Source organism: Sciurus vulgaris, assembly GCF_902686455.1.
Source record: "Sciurus vulgaris genome assembly, chromosome: 4".
Lineage (NCBI taxonomy): Eukaryota > Metazoa > Chordata > Mammalia > Rodentia > Sciuridae > Sciurus > Sciurus vulgaris.
The window spans coordinates 186,946,862-186,963,845 of record NC_136464.1 but is presented as its reverse complement, the minus strand read 5'-3'; the positions used below and the strand labels follow the sequence as shown (position 1 = coordinate 186,963,845).

General features: G+C 51.9%; 1 protein-coding gene across 2 annotated transcripts in view; it reads right to left on the bottom strand.

Moving 5' to 3' along the window:
• Nucleotides 1-14,729: 14,729 nt before the first annotated feature.
• TMCO3 (transmembrane and coiled-coil domains 3) overlaps nt 14,730-16,984 on the bottom strand; it is a 33,327-nt gene continuing 31,072 nt past the window's right edge. For both annotated transcript variants that reach the window (XM_079138776.1, XM_079138777.1), the window contains exons 11-13: nt 16,781-16,860; nt 15,664-15,813; nt 14,730-14,904 (exon numbers count right to left, since the gene is read on the bottom strand). In XM_079138776.1, the coding sequence (XP_078994902.1) occupies nt 14,791-14,904; nt 15,664-15,813; nt 16,781-16,860 (344 nt within the window). In that variant the 3' untranslated portion in view covers nt 14,730-14,790. The remainder of the gene's footprint in view (nt 14,905-15,663; nt 15,814-16,780; nt 16,861-16,984) is intronic.

Sequence of the window (16,984 nt, the reverse complement as noted above, 5' to 3'; positions counted from 1 at the left end):
GTGCTGAAAAAAATTTTTTTAGTTTGAATCTATCCCATTTATTGATTCTTGCTTTTATTTCTTATGCTCTGGAGGTCTTGTTGAGGAAGTCTGGTCCTAAGCCTACATGGTGGATATTCGGGCCTACATTTTCTTCAATTTGGTGAAGGGTCTCAGGTCTAATTCCTATATCCTTGATCCATTTTGAGTTGAGTTTTGTATAGGGTGAGAGGAGTTTAATTTCATTTTACTGCATCTGGATTTCCAGTTTTCCCAGCACCATTCGACAAAATACAACACTCCTTCATGCTCAAAACACTAGAAAAAATAGGGATAGTAGGAACATACCTGAACATTGTAAAGGCTTTTTATGCTAAGCCCACAACCAACATCATTCTTAATGGAGAAAAACTGAAAGCATTCTTTTTTTTTTAATTTTAATTTTTTTTCATTGTAAACAAATGGGATACATGTTGTTTCTGTTTGTACGTGGAATAACAGCATATCATTTGCGGAATCATACATTTACATAGAGTAATGATGTTTGATTCATTCTGTTATTTTTTCCTTCCCCCCACCCTTCCCATCCCTCTGTTCCCTCTATACAGTCCCTCCTTCCTCCATTCTTGCCCCCCTCCCACCCCCCATTATGTGTCATCATCTGCTTATCAGCGAGATCATTCGTCCTTTGGTTTTTTGGGATTGGCTTATCTCACTTAGCATGATATTCTCCAATTTCATCCATTTGCCTGCAAATGCCATAATTTTATTATTCTTTATAGCTGAGTAATATTCCATTGTATATATACACCACAGTTTCTTTATCCATTCATCAATTGAAGGGCATCTAGGTTGGTTCCACAGTCTGGCTATTGTGAATTGAGCAGCTATGAACATTGATGTGGCTGTATCTCTGTAGTATGCTGATTTTAAGTCCTTTGGGTATAGGCCGAGGAGTGGGATAGCTGGGTCAAATGGTGGGTCCATTCCAAGTTTTCTAAAGAATCTCCATACTGCTCTGAAAGCATTCTCTTTAAAAACTGGAACAAGGCAGGGATGTCCTCTTTCACCACTTCTATTCAACATCATCCTTCAAATATTAGCCAGAGCAATTAGACAGACCAAAGAAATTAAAGGGATATGAATAGGAAAAGAGGAACTCAAGCTGTCACTATTTGCGGATGACATGATTCTCTATTTAGAGGATCCGAAAAACTCCTCCAGAAAACTTCTAGTCCTCATCAATGAATTCAGCAAAATAGCAGGATATGAACATCTGAAAGGGAAATAAGGAAAACAACTCCATTCACAATAGCTTCAAAAAAACATAAAATACTTGGGAATCAATCTAACCAAAGAGGTAAAAGATCTCTATAATGCAAACTACCAGAACATTGAAGAAAGAAATTGAGGAAGACCTTAGAAGATGGAAAGATCTCCCATGTTCTTGGATAAGCAGAATTAATGTTATCAAAATGGCCATACTACCAAAGGCACCATACAGATTTAATGCAATTCCAATTAAAATCCCTATGACATTTCTCATAGAAACAGAAAAAACAATCATGAAATTCATCTGGAGAACAAAAGACCCAGAGTAGCCAAAGTAACCCTGGGCAGAAAGAGTGATGCAGGAGGTATCACAATCCCAGACCTTAAACTCTACTATAGAGCAATAGTAACAAAAATAGCATGGTATTGGCACCAAAATAGACAGGTAGGTCAATGTTACAGGAAAGTAGACATGGAGACAAACCCACATAAGTACAGTTATGTCATACTAAACAAGGGTGCCAAAAACTTACAATGGAGAATAAATGTCATTGACAATTCTTTTTTTTTTTTTTTTTTTTTCAGTGCTGGGGATTGAACCCAGGGCCTAATGCTTGCAAGGCAAGCACTCTACCAACTGAACTGTATCCCCAGCTGGTTTCCTTTCACTGGTGAATAGTGTTTCACCGTCTGGATAGACCACAATGTCTCACTTATTTATTTGGTGCTGGGGATGGACCCAGGGCCTTGTGGATATGCAAGCTCTCCACCACTGTGCTACCTCCCCAGCCCTTCCTCACTTTACCCTGAGACACAGCCTCACTGGGTTGCTGAGGCTGGCCTTGAACTTACAATTTTACCTTGGCCTCCAGCTAACCAAGATGACGAGGTGAGCCACCTGCCTTCACCCACTGAAGGATGCCTTTGCTGCTTCTGAGACTGAGCACTTAGGAAAAGGCTGTATAAATATGCTGGCTTTGTGTGAAGATTTTTAGAAATATTTTTTAGATGTGGATAGGCTTTTATTTCACTTACTTGTTTATATGCGGCGCTGAGAGCGGAACCCAGTGCCTCACACATGCCGGGCAGGCCTCTTGCACTGAGCCACAGCCCAGCCGGTGCGTGGAGCGTCCCACTCCTCGGTAGACGCCCAGGAGCACGGTGGCTGGATCCTTGGGTAGAAGCATGCCTGGTTGTGCGGAAGCGCCAAGCCTCTTCCACAGCGGCTGCCCACTGGACACGGCCACAGGCGGCGGGCGTGTGCCGTTCCTGCGGACCTCGCCTCACTGCCAGCGGGCTCTGCTGCCGGGTGTGGTGCTTGGAGGTCTGGGGTCACTCAGCTCTGGCCTCCTCCAAGGCCATTCTTTGGGGAGCTGGTCCAGCTTGGCCGCTGGACGGGCGTACGCGGACGGCGGGCCTGCAGTCCTGAACACAGGCACGGGTGCGCCTTCGACGGAGCCCAGGGAGGTCAAGGGCGGCACGTGCGGCCGCTGCGGAACACCCCAGCGAAGATGGAGCGCGTCCGCGTCGCGCCCGTTGGGCACGCATCCGTTTGTCTCCTGAGAGTCCTAAAGGATTCCAGCTCGATTCCCGTTACTGGGAAGAAGCCAGAGCGGAGGCTCCTCTCGGGATCCTTGGAGACAGGAGGCGTGGTCCTTCACTTCACTTTGCAACCCGTCTCCACGGTGCCCACCGCCCCAGTGGCCTGGGTGGTGAAGCCAGCACCAGCACGAGGGGAGCACGAAGAGGAACTGCAAGCCCACCCGGGAGCAGAGGACGCTCGCTCCTCCCGATGCTGCAGGGAGCCTCCCCAGCTAGCCTCCCAGGCCAGAGCGGCCTGCTCCAGCCCACAGCAGGCCCAGCACAGACCCCAGCTGCCACTGGCCTTCCCCTGAAGGTCACCATCCACCTGTCACCTCCACTGTTTGGGGCCCATCACTTTCCTTCTCATCTCTAACCTAAACTCACCTCTCAAGTAAAGTTTTTGTGGAAAATGGCAATTCTCAGCACAAACTCAAATTGCCATGGACATAGGCTCTGAGGTCCCCAGTGCCTCAAGGGCACTGCACACGGCCTGCTTCTTTCTGGGTAGTACCACACAGTTAGTCCACGCAGGGAAATGACCTCCTGCTCCTCCTCTGAATGGACATCCCCACAGCCCTCATCAACGTCAGGTCCTGGACACCCAGCCAGGGTGGACCGGTGTCGTTTTGACACCATGACTCACCTGCTGGTTCCTCCTCCACCCACCAGGCCCGGGAACGTTCCTCTTGTCCTCGGGTTGTCTCTTCCATGCCCCCACGTGTCGGCTGTGGCCCGTGTCCAGAGTCCCCACCTCTCCGGGGACATGTGCTGGAAGGTGAGTGGGCAAGGCAGAGTTTGGTCTGCAGATGGGCTGCTGTAGAACCTGGCTAGCCAGCTGACTTTAGAACGAGGGCGGCCGAGGGAGGGCTGCAGTTAAAATGGGTGCAGTCAGAGCCAGTCAAGCAGAATACACACTGCTCTGAAAACGCAGTGCCAGACTTTGCTTCTCACAGGTGCCCCCTTTTTCTGTTTAGACCTTTGGTTTCATTTTCATGGCACCCTTCAGTATCGCTGTCCATCCTAGGCAGACACTATGATGTGGAAAGTGGCCTAGTCATGAGCTCCCTCCTTTCAGCCGTTTGGATAGCCATCTGGTGATGCAATTGGTAAGGTCCTTTCCAGCTCGGCTGAAGACAGTCTTCTCTCCAGGTCCTGATTACAGTCAAACCAGGCTGGAAGTGATGAACTGTAAATTCTAGAAGGGGAGTCTGAATAGCAGTTTATAATAACCAGACCAGAAAAATAAAAAGGCACAGATAGGTCTCAACCTAACTCAGAACAAACTTGTGCATCAGGCACTCCTGCAGGAAAAAAAAAAAAAATATATTTTTTTAAATAAAACTTTCCAGTATTTGCTTACTTTGGGGAGGACCGACACAAATGCATATCTCCAGTTACACTGTCTTTTCTTTTAAATGCCCATATAGGATTGTGCTTCAGTTATACTCTCCTGCCAGGTATTTAAAGCCAAGTTGGTCAAAACTGACCTTGTTCCTTCCTATCTATTACTAAGAGTCAGCTGAGATTCCTCAGGAGGTCACTCTTAGAAACTTGTAAGAAGCCTCTTGGCTTCTCTAGTGCTATTTCCAGGCTGGGTCATGGTCTAGCTGACCACATGTGCCATCCCTTGGAAGCATTAGGGACATGACCTTCTTTGCAGACCATGCACTGGTTGGCTTCCTGTTCTTGAGGGTCCTCTTAATCCCCCTGATCAGAAGGTCATGTGACCCAGAGTTGCAAAGCCCTTGGAGAAGTCCTACTGTTCCCTGGATCCGAGCAGACCTCGGAGGGCAAGGGCCAAAGATTGGCTACTTTTCCCTGAGCCCTTTAACTTTCTTGACTTTGTTTTGATTTTAAACACCCAGCAGGCCAGTTTCACCAGTCTTGAAGTACTGGGTTTGAACTTTAGTGTTTATAACTTTACAGTTAATTATCCCTTCCATTTGATTAGGGTCAGCATTAGTACTGGAAGCCCGACTTATATTTTGTCTGTCCTATAGGTGATAACTTGCTTTACAGTTAACTCAGTTTGTCCTGTTAGAAGGAATATTTCTTCAAAACACTAACAGACAAAAGTTACAAAGTTCTATAAGTAAAATGCAAAATGAAATTAACCAGACCAAAAACATATTCAGTTTGTATAATAGCTTTGGACCAAGAAACATAATTTCTATAATAACATTAATATTTCTTTGGTACCTATTTTGCCTGCACAAAGACACATAAATTCATCAACTCAATCATGAGACCCTTTACAATTTTTACTTTATTTTAAACCCCTTATAACCTTGCATACCTTTTATAACTTACCAAAATCTTTACTTAGTTTTGTATCATATCCCTTGGTTATTTTGAGATCACAGTAATCTTTACAACAAAAATATATCTTTTGAGCACAACTTTACGTGAGCTTAAGTCTAGGCTCCATTGGAGCCATCCTAATATGGAGTAGGGTGAGAGGCAGAGTCTTAACTCAGGTAAGCCTTATCTCTTGACAAATAACACGATACAAGATTACATCTGAAACATGGATCAAACAAAAAACTAAGAGAGCTCTTAGCTTTTGTTTTGTGGAAAAATTTTTAAAAAGTGGCAAAATGCTTTCATGTTCCACATTGTCAGCCTTTAAACAAATCAGGCTCTCGTTATTACCTTCTAAAACACATTTAAATTTCCATCCCAGTGTAAAGAGTAACACAAAATTTTATGTATGTCTGCTATTGATGACAGGTTGCTTTTATCCAAATATTAAATATTAAATAACAAAAATAAATCCCCATTTATTTATGTAGAAATTTTTTATTTCTACATAAGTCTGAAGAGACTATGGCTATAGACCTCTTCAGTTTGAAGACACCAGCTTGGTAAAGTGCTCTCCTATGCTTCACATTTCACTTGGAGGACATGAATATATCTAATACCCAAAGAAACCAGTAACAGCATCACAATTATACCAATGTCCTAAGTTTAAACTTAAAAGAAAAATTTAGAAGCCATGGTGTAGGTAATAACCTAAAATAAAAATTGTTTGTTTAACCAGAGTTACATAAACCTTAATTCCTTTAAGACCTAGCTTCCCTAAAGTGATAAAACCTAACAGACACAAGAGAATCATCTGGAGAGAGCAGCAGCTCAGTGCTCAGATTCTGCTTCCTATCAGCACATTTGAATTCCGGGGACTCTGCTGGGGCTGATCAGAGCTAACTCAATCACACAGGCAAACTCTGAGATCCACCTTCCCTGAACCTCAGCAGCTTAGACATTGTACAGCTTATCTACATTCTTAGTTTTGTCCTCTTTCACCTTGAACTTAAGAACAAGAATGTTATTTTACCGTACAAAAATACCATCTCACCTAGAAACATTTCTTTGACCTTCTAGTTTTGTACAGTAAAATATATTTGTAGACCTATAACTTTCTTCATTTTTTTCCTAGTGTTAGACATTTTCTTAAATTTATTTTGAAACAATCCTTATGAATATTATCTGTGCATTTAATTTACATAACAAATTTCATCCCAGGAGAGGCATCAGACAATCTGGCATTTACAAAAATTATGTATCTAGAGACACATTTTGGGCCTCCTTCTTACATTAGGCAGATTGATTAATGGAAGAGACCCTTTGCATCTTTCTTCTTTTGTTTCCCTTTCTGGAACTTACTGAGAGAGCAGAACCCACATGTAAGAGAAAGCACCATAGCAGTTTGGGGCTAAAAGTGACATTTCCCCCTTCCTTTGGTCTCCAGCCAGTTTGGGTAACTGCTCAGGTAAGTCCAGCTGTAGGACGGGGTTACAGTGTCTGCCTTCCAACAAGCACAGAAAACGTCAGGCCTCTTTCCCCAGGCCAAGGGCCACAGGAATCCCCGTGTCCAGGTCTGTGCCAGGTGGAGTGTGACCCATCCACAAGACATGGGGAGGGCACCCCTGGGCATCCATCCACTGTCTGAGCCAGATCAGTACGTTCCTTGCTCCTGGGGACCCGGCGCCACTGGCAACCACCCCTCCAGGACTCCCGAGCTGGCCAGATTATGGCCCCTCAGCAATGCACCGCTCAGACCCCTCACCTCACCTCTGCGATCCTCAGGGCGCTGGGCCACAGAGCACAGGCTGAGGGGCCTCGGCAGGCTGGGGTCAGCGGCTCCTTACCAACACAGGGCCCAACATCCCCTTTGTGCTCCTCCCCTCCTAAAGGAGGAACCTGATTTTGTACTGTGTTTACTCCGATTGTAGAAGCACTGCAGACAGGCTGCACATCCCAGAGGAGACAGGCCGACAGCTTTCCGGGCTGCTCTGGTAAGGGAGCGGCATGCTACTGAGAGCCGTGTGCCCTGGGCAGGTCTGATGCCTTTGCTGATGTCTGTATTGGCCAGCCTGCTGTACCTCCTGACTCAGTCATGGCCACCAAAGCCCTGACCTATGGTTGTTGTACAATGGAATCTAACTTACACAGCCAGGGATGACGTCCCCCCGCAACAGAACCAAAATCCGAGACCTGGAGGAGAGAAGTAGTCAATATCCGACTTCACTTTGCTTATTCAACCTAGCAGGTAGGGGCAGCAGTTACAAGGAGGGCCAGGGACAGGGAGGCCAAGGGAACCTAGGCACCCACTCTTCCTGGGAGGATGAGAACATCTTCCCTATGCTTGATAAAGTACAAACTAGCAAAACCCAGGGTCAGTGGGGCAGGATGGAGAAGGTTGCTGCTGGGCAGGGCAGACGAAGGAAAGGGTGCCTCAGCACCGGCACGTCGAGCCATCAACTCACGCTGAGAAGTTACCCCAACAAAACAGGACAAAACAAACAGCAAACAAAGAAATCAAGAACTTAAGCAGAGAAGGCTTTCAGTGTAAGCACTGGACATCAAAGCTGGGGGTGCTGCGGGGACCAGGCCGCTGCTAAGCAGTGCTGAACGCCGCCTCATCTTGCGGAGGGTGCCACAGCCCTGGCAGGCGGGACACAGTAGGGAGAGTCCAGGCCTGGATGCCAGCATGGGGCCTTTCTACACTGAAGGACTGTCACTGCCAAGTGTCAAGCTGCTGCTGGGTCCGCTGGTCCTCCCTGACAGCTGATCATCTCTGGTAACAGACTCGGGTTTCTTCCTTCCAGATAAAACTTGTTTTTAATGTATTTGTCTTTGAAAATTTGGGAAATACAGAAAAATATTTAAAAATTAAAGGTCATTCATATTCCTGTTTGAAAAAAAGTAATGAAGGGAAGAATACACAGCAGGATCCCACCATGCAGGCGGGGCCAGGCAGCAGGAAAGCCGGCTTTGGTGTGCTAGTTGAGGGGCTTATGCGTCAAGCAGGCATTGGAAGAGTGTGGAGGCCTGAGTTCGGTTGCATCCTTGGGCCTGAGTTTTAACCCTTCTTGAAACTCTCATCTGGGTTCACCCCACCGTCACATTTTCCTGCCTCTGGGACAAAGGAGCTGGCTGGAGTGTTCCCACAAGTGGACTCAAGGTCACTGACCTTTGAAATAGGCCTTGAAGTTGCCATTCATACTTCTGGTTAACCTCCTGGTGTGGTCTCTGCATTTCAACAAGACCTGAGTTGGGACCCATCACTTCTGACTGCTGACCATTGACTATTCTATTTATCAACGTTCTGCTGCCCACCTAGAAAAAACCTGTGGCTTGGCCATTTCAACCCACAGGCCCTTTGGCTAACGTTTTGTTTACGTCGCATGAACTGAAAGGTGTTTGGATCCACACGTTAAACATGTAAGTACTCACTGACCTACAGGTCAATTTTGATACCATGAACATGGTGTAGACACAAGCACCCATACAGACACAGAGAGAGTGTGCATACATACACAGGACAGACAGGAAGCGAAGATTTGTTGCTAGCAGGTAGTAGATCCCCAGAGGTAGGCGGCAACAGCCACAGATGTTTACTAAGGTCTCTGCTAGATCTGACCCTTTAGAAATTAAAATAGAGCATGCCGTCCTTTTACAGGGTGACCCAGACATGAAGAGGGCCTGTGAAATGGGAACATCAGGAAAGAGTCCACCAGCTGTGGTGGACACTGAAGTCAAAGGTTCAGGTGGCCACCTGCCCTCCATGGGGCACATCTACTCCCACCATTACTACTGTCTGTGTCCCTGCTCAGGACTCTTTACAGGAAAGGGTCTGTACACGTGGGTTCTTTCCACTGTCCATCGTTGTCCCCAGCCCTAGGATTTTTATTCCTCCTTTTTGGTAGGTTCCTGTGATTGTGCTTCTCCTTCTGCATCTGACCTCCCACTTTCTGTGTGCTCAGACCCCCTCACTGGGGATCTCTGACACACCCTGGAACCCCTCTGTGCTCGGTCCCCCTCACTGGGGACCTCTTGCCTGACCACCAGAGGAATACTTCTCCCTCAAGCCCAAGAATAGATTTTCTGACCTTGGTCTATGCACAGAATCACTTGGTTGCTGCGGTTCTTGCCTGGGCCTTTCCCTGTGTTGCCGATCCACTTTCAATCCACTTTTGATTTGGGGTCCTTTTTGGGCCTCAAAGGCAGGAGTAGTGGGTGTCTCCTCTGAGGAGGGGGGTCCCTGAGACCCCTATGTGATGCACAGAGCCCACAGCAGGCTCCAAAATCCTTAGAAGTACCCAAGTGCCACAAGAAACCAAGCGTGCTAGAAGTGGGTGGGCGAGGCTCTCCTGCCAGACAGGCTACCACGGAACCGCCAGCAAGCGCAGCTGGGAGGTGCCGCTGTTCGTACCCAACGCAGCGCCGCCCCGCACCCTGGGAGGACTCGGGTGCCATCCGCGCGACTGGCTGACTTTAGAACGAGGGCGGCCGAGGAGAGGGCTGCAGTTAAAATGGGTGCAGTCGGAGCCAGTCAAGCTGAATACACACTGCTCTGAAAACGCAGCGCCAGACTTTGCTTCTCACAGGTGCCAGTGTGCCGTGGGGACCAGGAGTGTCCCCAGAAGCTACCGTGTCGAAGGCTAAGTCTCCAGTGTAGCAGGGGTCGGGGGGGGCTTTGGGGAAGGGACTGATCGGAGGGCTCTGAGCTCAGCAGTGTGTTCATCCATGGACGTCTGAGGGGACTCAGGAGCCATGGGGCGTAGGACATGGGCTGCAATGGAGGAGTGGGTGACCAGGTACATCCTTCCTGGCCCCTCTCTCCCTCTTCCTCTCTCCTGTGCTGCTTCCCAGCTGCCAGGCGCTGAGCAGCTCCCTCTGTCCCACCCATCCACCATGATGTCTGCCTTCCCTCAGGCCCAGAGCAAAGAGCAGACAGCCATGGAGAGAATCCTTTCAAACCATGAACCCAAATCAATTTTCCTCCTCTAAGTTATTCGTCAGATATTTTGGTCACAGTGACAAAGACAACCGACATATGGGGCATGGCCACAGAGCCCCAGAAATGCCCGCTAGAAGGCGGCCACCCCCGTTCTGAAGTCCAAGGGAACAGCGCCGTCCCTTACCGGCTCCTCCCAAAGCTTCCTCTGCACAAACCCTCCTCCCCTCCACCCTCTGAGCAGGGGGTTCCAATGCTTTGGCTTTCATGAAACAAACCTCAGGAAAACTGGCATGCTAGCTGGCCCCTGGCCACCCAGGACCAAGCCTGAGACACTGAGGCACAAGACTGCAGTCGCAGCTCCAAGGACTCCCCGCCCCTCCAGAGTGGGCCACGGCAGTCACCCAGGGGTGCCAGCTAGAGAAGGCTGCGGAAGCTCTTTCCATTCTGGCCAGCACCCGGCTTCCTGGGCCAAGCTGGCTCGGGCTGCCTCCCCCTCGTCAGAGCTGCACCACCTAGCAGGCTGCCCCCTTAAAAGCTGTCTATTCTGAAACACTGATGTTCCACCGTTGGCAACTGCTCCCTTGGACAACAGCAAAAAAGGAAGTTGATCCTTCTCTGTCTGCTCTGGACCCAGGTGATGCCCCAGACCCCGTTCCCCATCTCTCCCTAGGTCAGGAGACACTCCAGTTAGTGTACAAAGTGGGATCCCAGTCCCAGGCCTCCTGGGGACCAGGACACAGGGCGATCACTCTGGGTACTTTTCCCTCCCTGCTGCTAGGTGTAGGAAGATGTCTTGGTGTGGGCCTCCTGGTTCACTTCTCCCTAAACAGCTGGACTGTCCTGGACTCCCCCACTGTGTGGATGACCAAGACGAGGTCACAGGTAGCAAGGCCAGCACTCTCGGCAGGACCCTGGACGTGGGGGAGGAAAGTCAGCCAGGTGGTGTCATGCAGCAATGAGCAAGACCAGAGCCTTTTCCCCAACTCCTTTACATCAGCTCTCTATTCGTTGCTTCAGACCAGAAGCACCCTGGTGACTTCCCATGGTATGACCCACATCACGCACACAGCACACAGACACCTGGCGCTCTCCCTCTCCCTCAAGGCCACTGGCAGAGTGCGCACAGTAAACCACTTTCAGTGGCAGCTCTCCTGCATGAGGGACACACGATCCATCTCCCTACTATATATACGTGCAACTGAAAGGAAGAGAGAACATGCTATGACGCAGAGGTGTGTCCCCAGACTTGTGTGATGCAGGCCTGTCCCCGTGGCAACAGAGCTGGGCTCCATGGGGAAGCGGAGGTTGGGGTCTGCAGGAAGGCTCCTGAGAGATCTCCCTCTGCTGCTCCCGAGGACACAGCTGTCAGGCGATATCCTGGGGGTGCAGAGATGGTGCCTCCACTGTGCTCTGCCAGCACCTAGACCTGGACTTCCTGGCCAGCAGACGGACCTGGACTTCCTGGCCAGCAGACGGACCTGGACTTCCTGGCCTGCAGACGGACCTGGACTTCCTGGCCAGCAGACGGACCTGGACTTCCTGGCCAGCAGACGGACCTGGACTTCCTGGCCAGCAGACGGACCTGGACTTCCTGGCCTGCAGACGGACCTGGACTTCCTGGCCTGCAGACGGACCTGGACTTCCTGGCCAGCAGACGGACCTGGACTTCCTGGCCTGCAGACGGACCTGGACTTCCTGGCCAGCAGACGGACCTGGACTTCCTGGCCAGCACCCGGACCTGGACTTCCTGGCCAGCACCCGGACCTGGACTTCCTGGCCTGCAGACGGACCTGGACTTCCTGGCCTGCAGACGGACCTGGACTTCCTGGCCAGCAGACGGACCTGGACTTCCTGGCCAGCAGACGGACCTGGACTTCCTGGCCAGCAGACGGACCTGGACTTCCTGGCCTGCAGACGGACCTGGACTTCCTGGCCTGCAGACGGACCTGGACTTCCTGGCCTGCAGACGGACCTGGACTTCCTGGCCAGCAGACGGACCTGGACTTCCTGGCCAGCACCCGGACCTGGACTCCCTGGCCTGCAGACGGACCTGGACTTCCTGGCCAGCACCCGGACCTGGACTTCCTGGCCAGCACCCGGACCTGGACTTCCTGGCCTGCAGACGGACCTGGACTTCCTGGCCAGCAGATGGACCTGGACTTCCTGGCCAGCAGACGGACCTGGACTTCCTGGCCTGCAGACAGACCTGGACTTCCTGGCCCGCAGACAGAGAAAGGAACTCCTGTTCTTTATCAATCACCCAGTCTCAGGAAGGTCTCGTTACAGCACCTCAAAATGAACCAAGACACGCCCTGTGAGTGTCAGATCACAGGGGCACCTGACAACATACCAGGAGTCAGAACTTAAGCTTTTCAAATAGTGCTGCACTCGTTCAGTCCTTGGAGAACAGCATGGTGATCTACAAACCATCTTTATTTTAAAAATTAGCTGAAGTTTTGTGCAAAGATTAGTTCAATACAAAAATCAAAACAGACTCTCAATAAATTTCAATTAATTATACCCTGATCATAACTGACCATTAAGAATGCATATTCTTATGATTCAAAAATCAAATATTTTAAGAGTGATATACCTAATAGTGATTGACATGGAAGTGTTTTCACTTAAAATAGCTACGAGGATGGATGTGGTAGTCCACACCTGTAATCCCAGGGACTTGGGGAGCTGAGGCAGGGGGATCACAAGTTCAAAGCCAGCCTCAGCAACTTAGCTAGGCCCTAGGCAACTTAGCAAGACCCTATCTCAAAATAAAAATAAAAAAACAAAAAGGGATAGGGATGTGGCTCAGTGATTAAACACCCTGAGTTAAACCCCTGATACTCACAGTCCCCCAAAATTTTAAATTAAAAAATAAAATAGCTAAGAGGCAAATAGACATATATAAAATATTCATCTCACCTAGGAAACAAAGATTTTAAAAGTAAAAAGTTTCCAAACTCACTGCCAGAATTAAGATCTCAGCACAGACAGGTTTAATAACAAGTAGTTGACCAACAGATTGTAATTCTAAAGTCGCACAATAAGAATTTTTCTAATTTTTTCTTCTTTACAAAAAAAATCATTAACTGATGAATTAGCAATAAAAAGTCAATAATAATTTCAGAAAAAAGGCACATCCAGGCAAAACAGTTGAGGCAATATGTAAGCGCAATGCCTCTATCCTACAGTGCACGATGGCAAGAAAGTCACTTGGGGAAATTCTACAACACCGCAGGCAGACAGGAGACACAGCCTCCTTGCTGATGGCACTCTGTCCGAACGCGGGTGCATCGGATAAGGACGCCTTCGCGACGACGGTGTGCACGGGAGGAAGGACGCCTTCGCGACGACGGTGTGCACGGGAGGAAGGACGCCTTCGCGACGACGGTGTGCATGGGAGGAAGGACGCCTTCGCGACGACGGTGTGCACGGGATGAGGGGCGCCTTCGCGACGACGGTGTGCACGGGAGGAGGGGCGCCTTCGCGACGACGGTGTGCACGGGAGGAGGGGCGCCTTCGCGACGACGGTGTTCACGGGAGGAAGGGCGCCTTCGCGACGACGGTGTGCACGGGAGGAAGGGCGCCTTCGCGACGACGGTGTGCACGGGAGGAAGGGCGCCTTCGCGACGACGGTGTTCACGGGAGGAAGGGCGCCTTCGCGACGACGGTGTGCACGGGAGGAAGGGCGCCTTCGCGACGACGGTGTGCACGGGAGGAGGGGCGCCTTCGCGACGACGGTGTGCACGGGAGGAGGGGCGCCTTCGCGACGACGGTGTGCACGGGAGGAGGGGCGCCTTCGCGACGACGGTGTGCACGGGAGGAAGGGCGCCTTCGCGACGACGGTGTGCACGGGAGGAAGGGCGCCTTCGCGACGACGGTGTGCACGGGAGGAAGGGCGCCTTCGCGACGACGGTGTGCACGGGAGGAAGGGCGCCTTCGCGACGACGGTGTGCACGGGATGAGGACGCCTTCGCGACGACGGTGTGCACGGGATGAGGACGCCTTCGCGACGACGGTGTGCACGGGAGGAAGGGCGCCTTCGCGACGACGGTGTGCACGGGAGGAAGGGCGCCTTCGCGACGACGGTGTGCACGGGAGGAAGGACGCCTTCGCGACGATGGTGTGCACGGGAGGAAGGGCGCCTTCGCGACGACGGTGTGCACGGGAGGAAGGGCGCCTTCGCGACGACGGTGTGCACGGGAGGAAGGGCGCCTTCGCGACGACGGTGTTCACGGGATGAGGACGCCTTCGCGACGACGGTGTTCACGGGATGAGGACGCCTTCGCGACGACGGTGTGCACGGGATGAGGACGCCTTCGCGACGACGGTGTGCACGGGAGGAAGGGCGCCTTCGCGACGACGGTGTGCACGGGAGGAAGGGCGCCTTCGCGACGACGGTGTGCACGGGAGGAAGGGCGCCTTCGCGACGACGGTGTGCACGGGAGGAAGGGCGCCTTCGCGACGACGGTGTGCACGGGAGGAAGGGCGCCTTCGCGACGACGGTGTGCACGGGAGGAAGGGCGCCTTCGCGACGACGGTGTGCACGGGAGGAAGGGCGCCTTCGCGACGACGGTGTGCATGGGATGAGGACGCCTTCGTGACGACGGTGTGCACGGGAGGAAGGACACCTTTGTGATGACGGTGTGCACGGGAGGAAGGACGCCTTCGTTTCCCACAGAGGTGGTCCCAAAGTCGCTCAACACCCAGTGCCGTCAGAGGCTGGATCGCCTTTCCGATCTTGGCACACATTTTGTGATTGCAACTCTCCACAGCACTGGGGCCAGTAAAAGGCTGAGTGTGGTCACACTGAGTATAAGGAGGTACACCTGCAACAGGTGAGCACAGCAAATGGACATAACGAGCTTTGGTGGGGACCCCTACACAGGTACGAGGCTGGGCGCGGTCAGGCAGGGCACTCGGGGATCCCTGCGTGGGTATGAGGCTGGGCGTGGTCATGCTGAGCACTGGGGGACCTCCTGCGGGGCGGGGGGCCAGGCTGAGCATGGTCACGTCCAGCACTAGGAAGGTAAAGGCTGGGCACCGTTATGCCCAGCACTCAGGGGATCCCTGCACACCAGGTGCTCTCAGACTTTTCGGGGCACATCAAATGCAGCCACGGGTGAGAGGGCCCTGGACATGGGAGGGAAGCGTCCCACGGCACAGAGTCTGGCTCCCTGAGGGTGCGCCTGCGGCACGCTGACTCCACGCTTCCTCTAGGGCACTCTGAAGCGAAGGCTCCTGTGCTCCTCCCCTCGGGGCACAGGAGGGATGACTGCTGGATTCTGAACGCCCGCAGGCTTCAGTGTGTCGAGTTCATGGTTCAGGCCTCTCAAGTGCCGTTCCTGAGCTAGCCAGCAGTTCAGCCTCAAGGGCAGGATCTTGCTGCCCGCTGGCAGGATCAGCAAAGGGCACTGGCAGCGGTTCAGGAAGTGTGACCTGAGAGTCGACCTGAGACACTGCGTGTGCGGGTAAGGAGTGCCCTCGGAGATCGATTCCACCAGCACAGGTGGTGCCCTGCAGGAGCTGCTGGCCCCACCTGCAACAGGGACTTGTGGGCGGACGCCTGAGGGACAGCAACCACTCACCTCCCGGGAGATGATGCCTGCTCTCCGCGCCCGGCTCCCCAGGACAAAGGAGAACTCGCTGACCTGGGCCAGCCCTGCAGAGATGATCCACTTCATGTACTGGCTGCTCTTTGGCAGGATGAGAGACAAGACCAGCGCTGCTGACACAAACTGCAAGAGCATACCTCCCGTTACTGGTCAGGACCGAAGCCCAGCGCAAATTAAAACACAGCTGGGCTCGTGGTCCAGGCTGCCGATCCCAGCAACCGGGAGGCCAGGCAAGAGAACTCAAAGTTCAAAGCCAGCCTCAGCAAATTTAGTGAGGCCCTAAACAACTTAGCAAGACCCTGTCTCAGAATAAAAAACAAAACGGCTGGGAATGTGGCTCAGTGGTAGAGCATCCCCTGGGTTCAATCCTCGGGACAAAAAATAAAAAATTAAAACTTAAAACAGAACCTAGATGGGAAGCATCAAAGGCTGCCACAGCCTTGAGTAACAAGGCAGGGCATGCCAAAGGCTCTTCCCGTCCCCAGTGCACACCAAGCTCACAAACTGCCTCAAGTCTATGCAGCCCGCAAAGGTGAAAGAAGAGGTTCAGATTTACTAGCAGAAAACGTGCCTTTCCCCCAAATTAAATCAACAGCATCGGATGTCAGGCAGTGTCTAAGATGGAAAGGCCTTATTGAGAGAGGCACTTCTCACTAGGCAGCCCAGTGCTGGTGAGGCCACCCTGCCATCATCCGATTCCGAATCCTTTAAATGGAAATACCTCAAGTCCACTTTCACGAGAGGTACCTGCACCATAAAGCAAATGCTAACAGGGGCTCTGCAGACCCATCCAGAACGAGACCCACACTGGGGAAAGCCCAACGGGGGTCCAGATGGTGCTCCGGGTCCCACCTCCCAGCACCCCCAGCGCGAGCTCCTCCATTCTGAGGCAGGTGACATCACCCTGACCCCAAATCATCAAGCTTGGCTCAGCCACCTCCCAGGGCCTTCTGGCCGGGGCAGCATCCGGGCTTCACAGGCAGGATGCTGCTGCTGGACGCGGGGCCTGGGGGATGCGCTCTGTGCTGCCAGGCAGGTTCGATGAAGTGGCATGGGCGTGACGGGCTGAGGCAGGAGGAAGTGTCAGTACCTTCATGACCACCACCGACAGGGTGAGGAACACCAGCACCGTGAGCTCGTAGGCTACGAAGGTGGGGAACACGTGCAGCCCTGTGGGAGACAGCACAGGTGACCAGGCGACCAGCAGCCCAGCACAGCGAACTACCACCCACGTCCCCAGCACGCTGGTCGGGGACAGGGGGCCACTGCCTGCTTCCTGCAGCTGGCCCCTCCA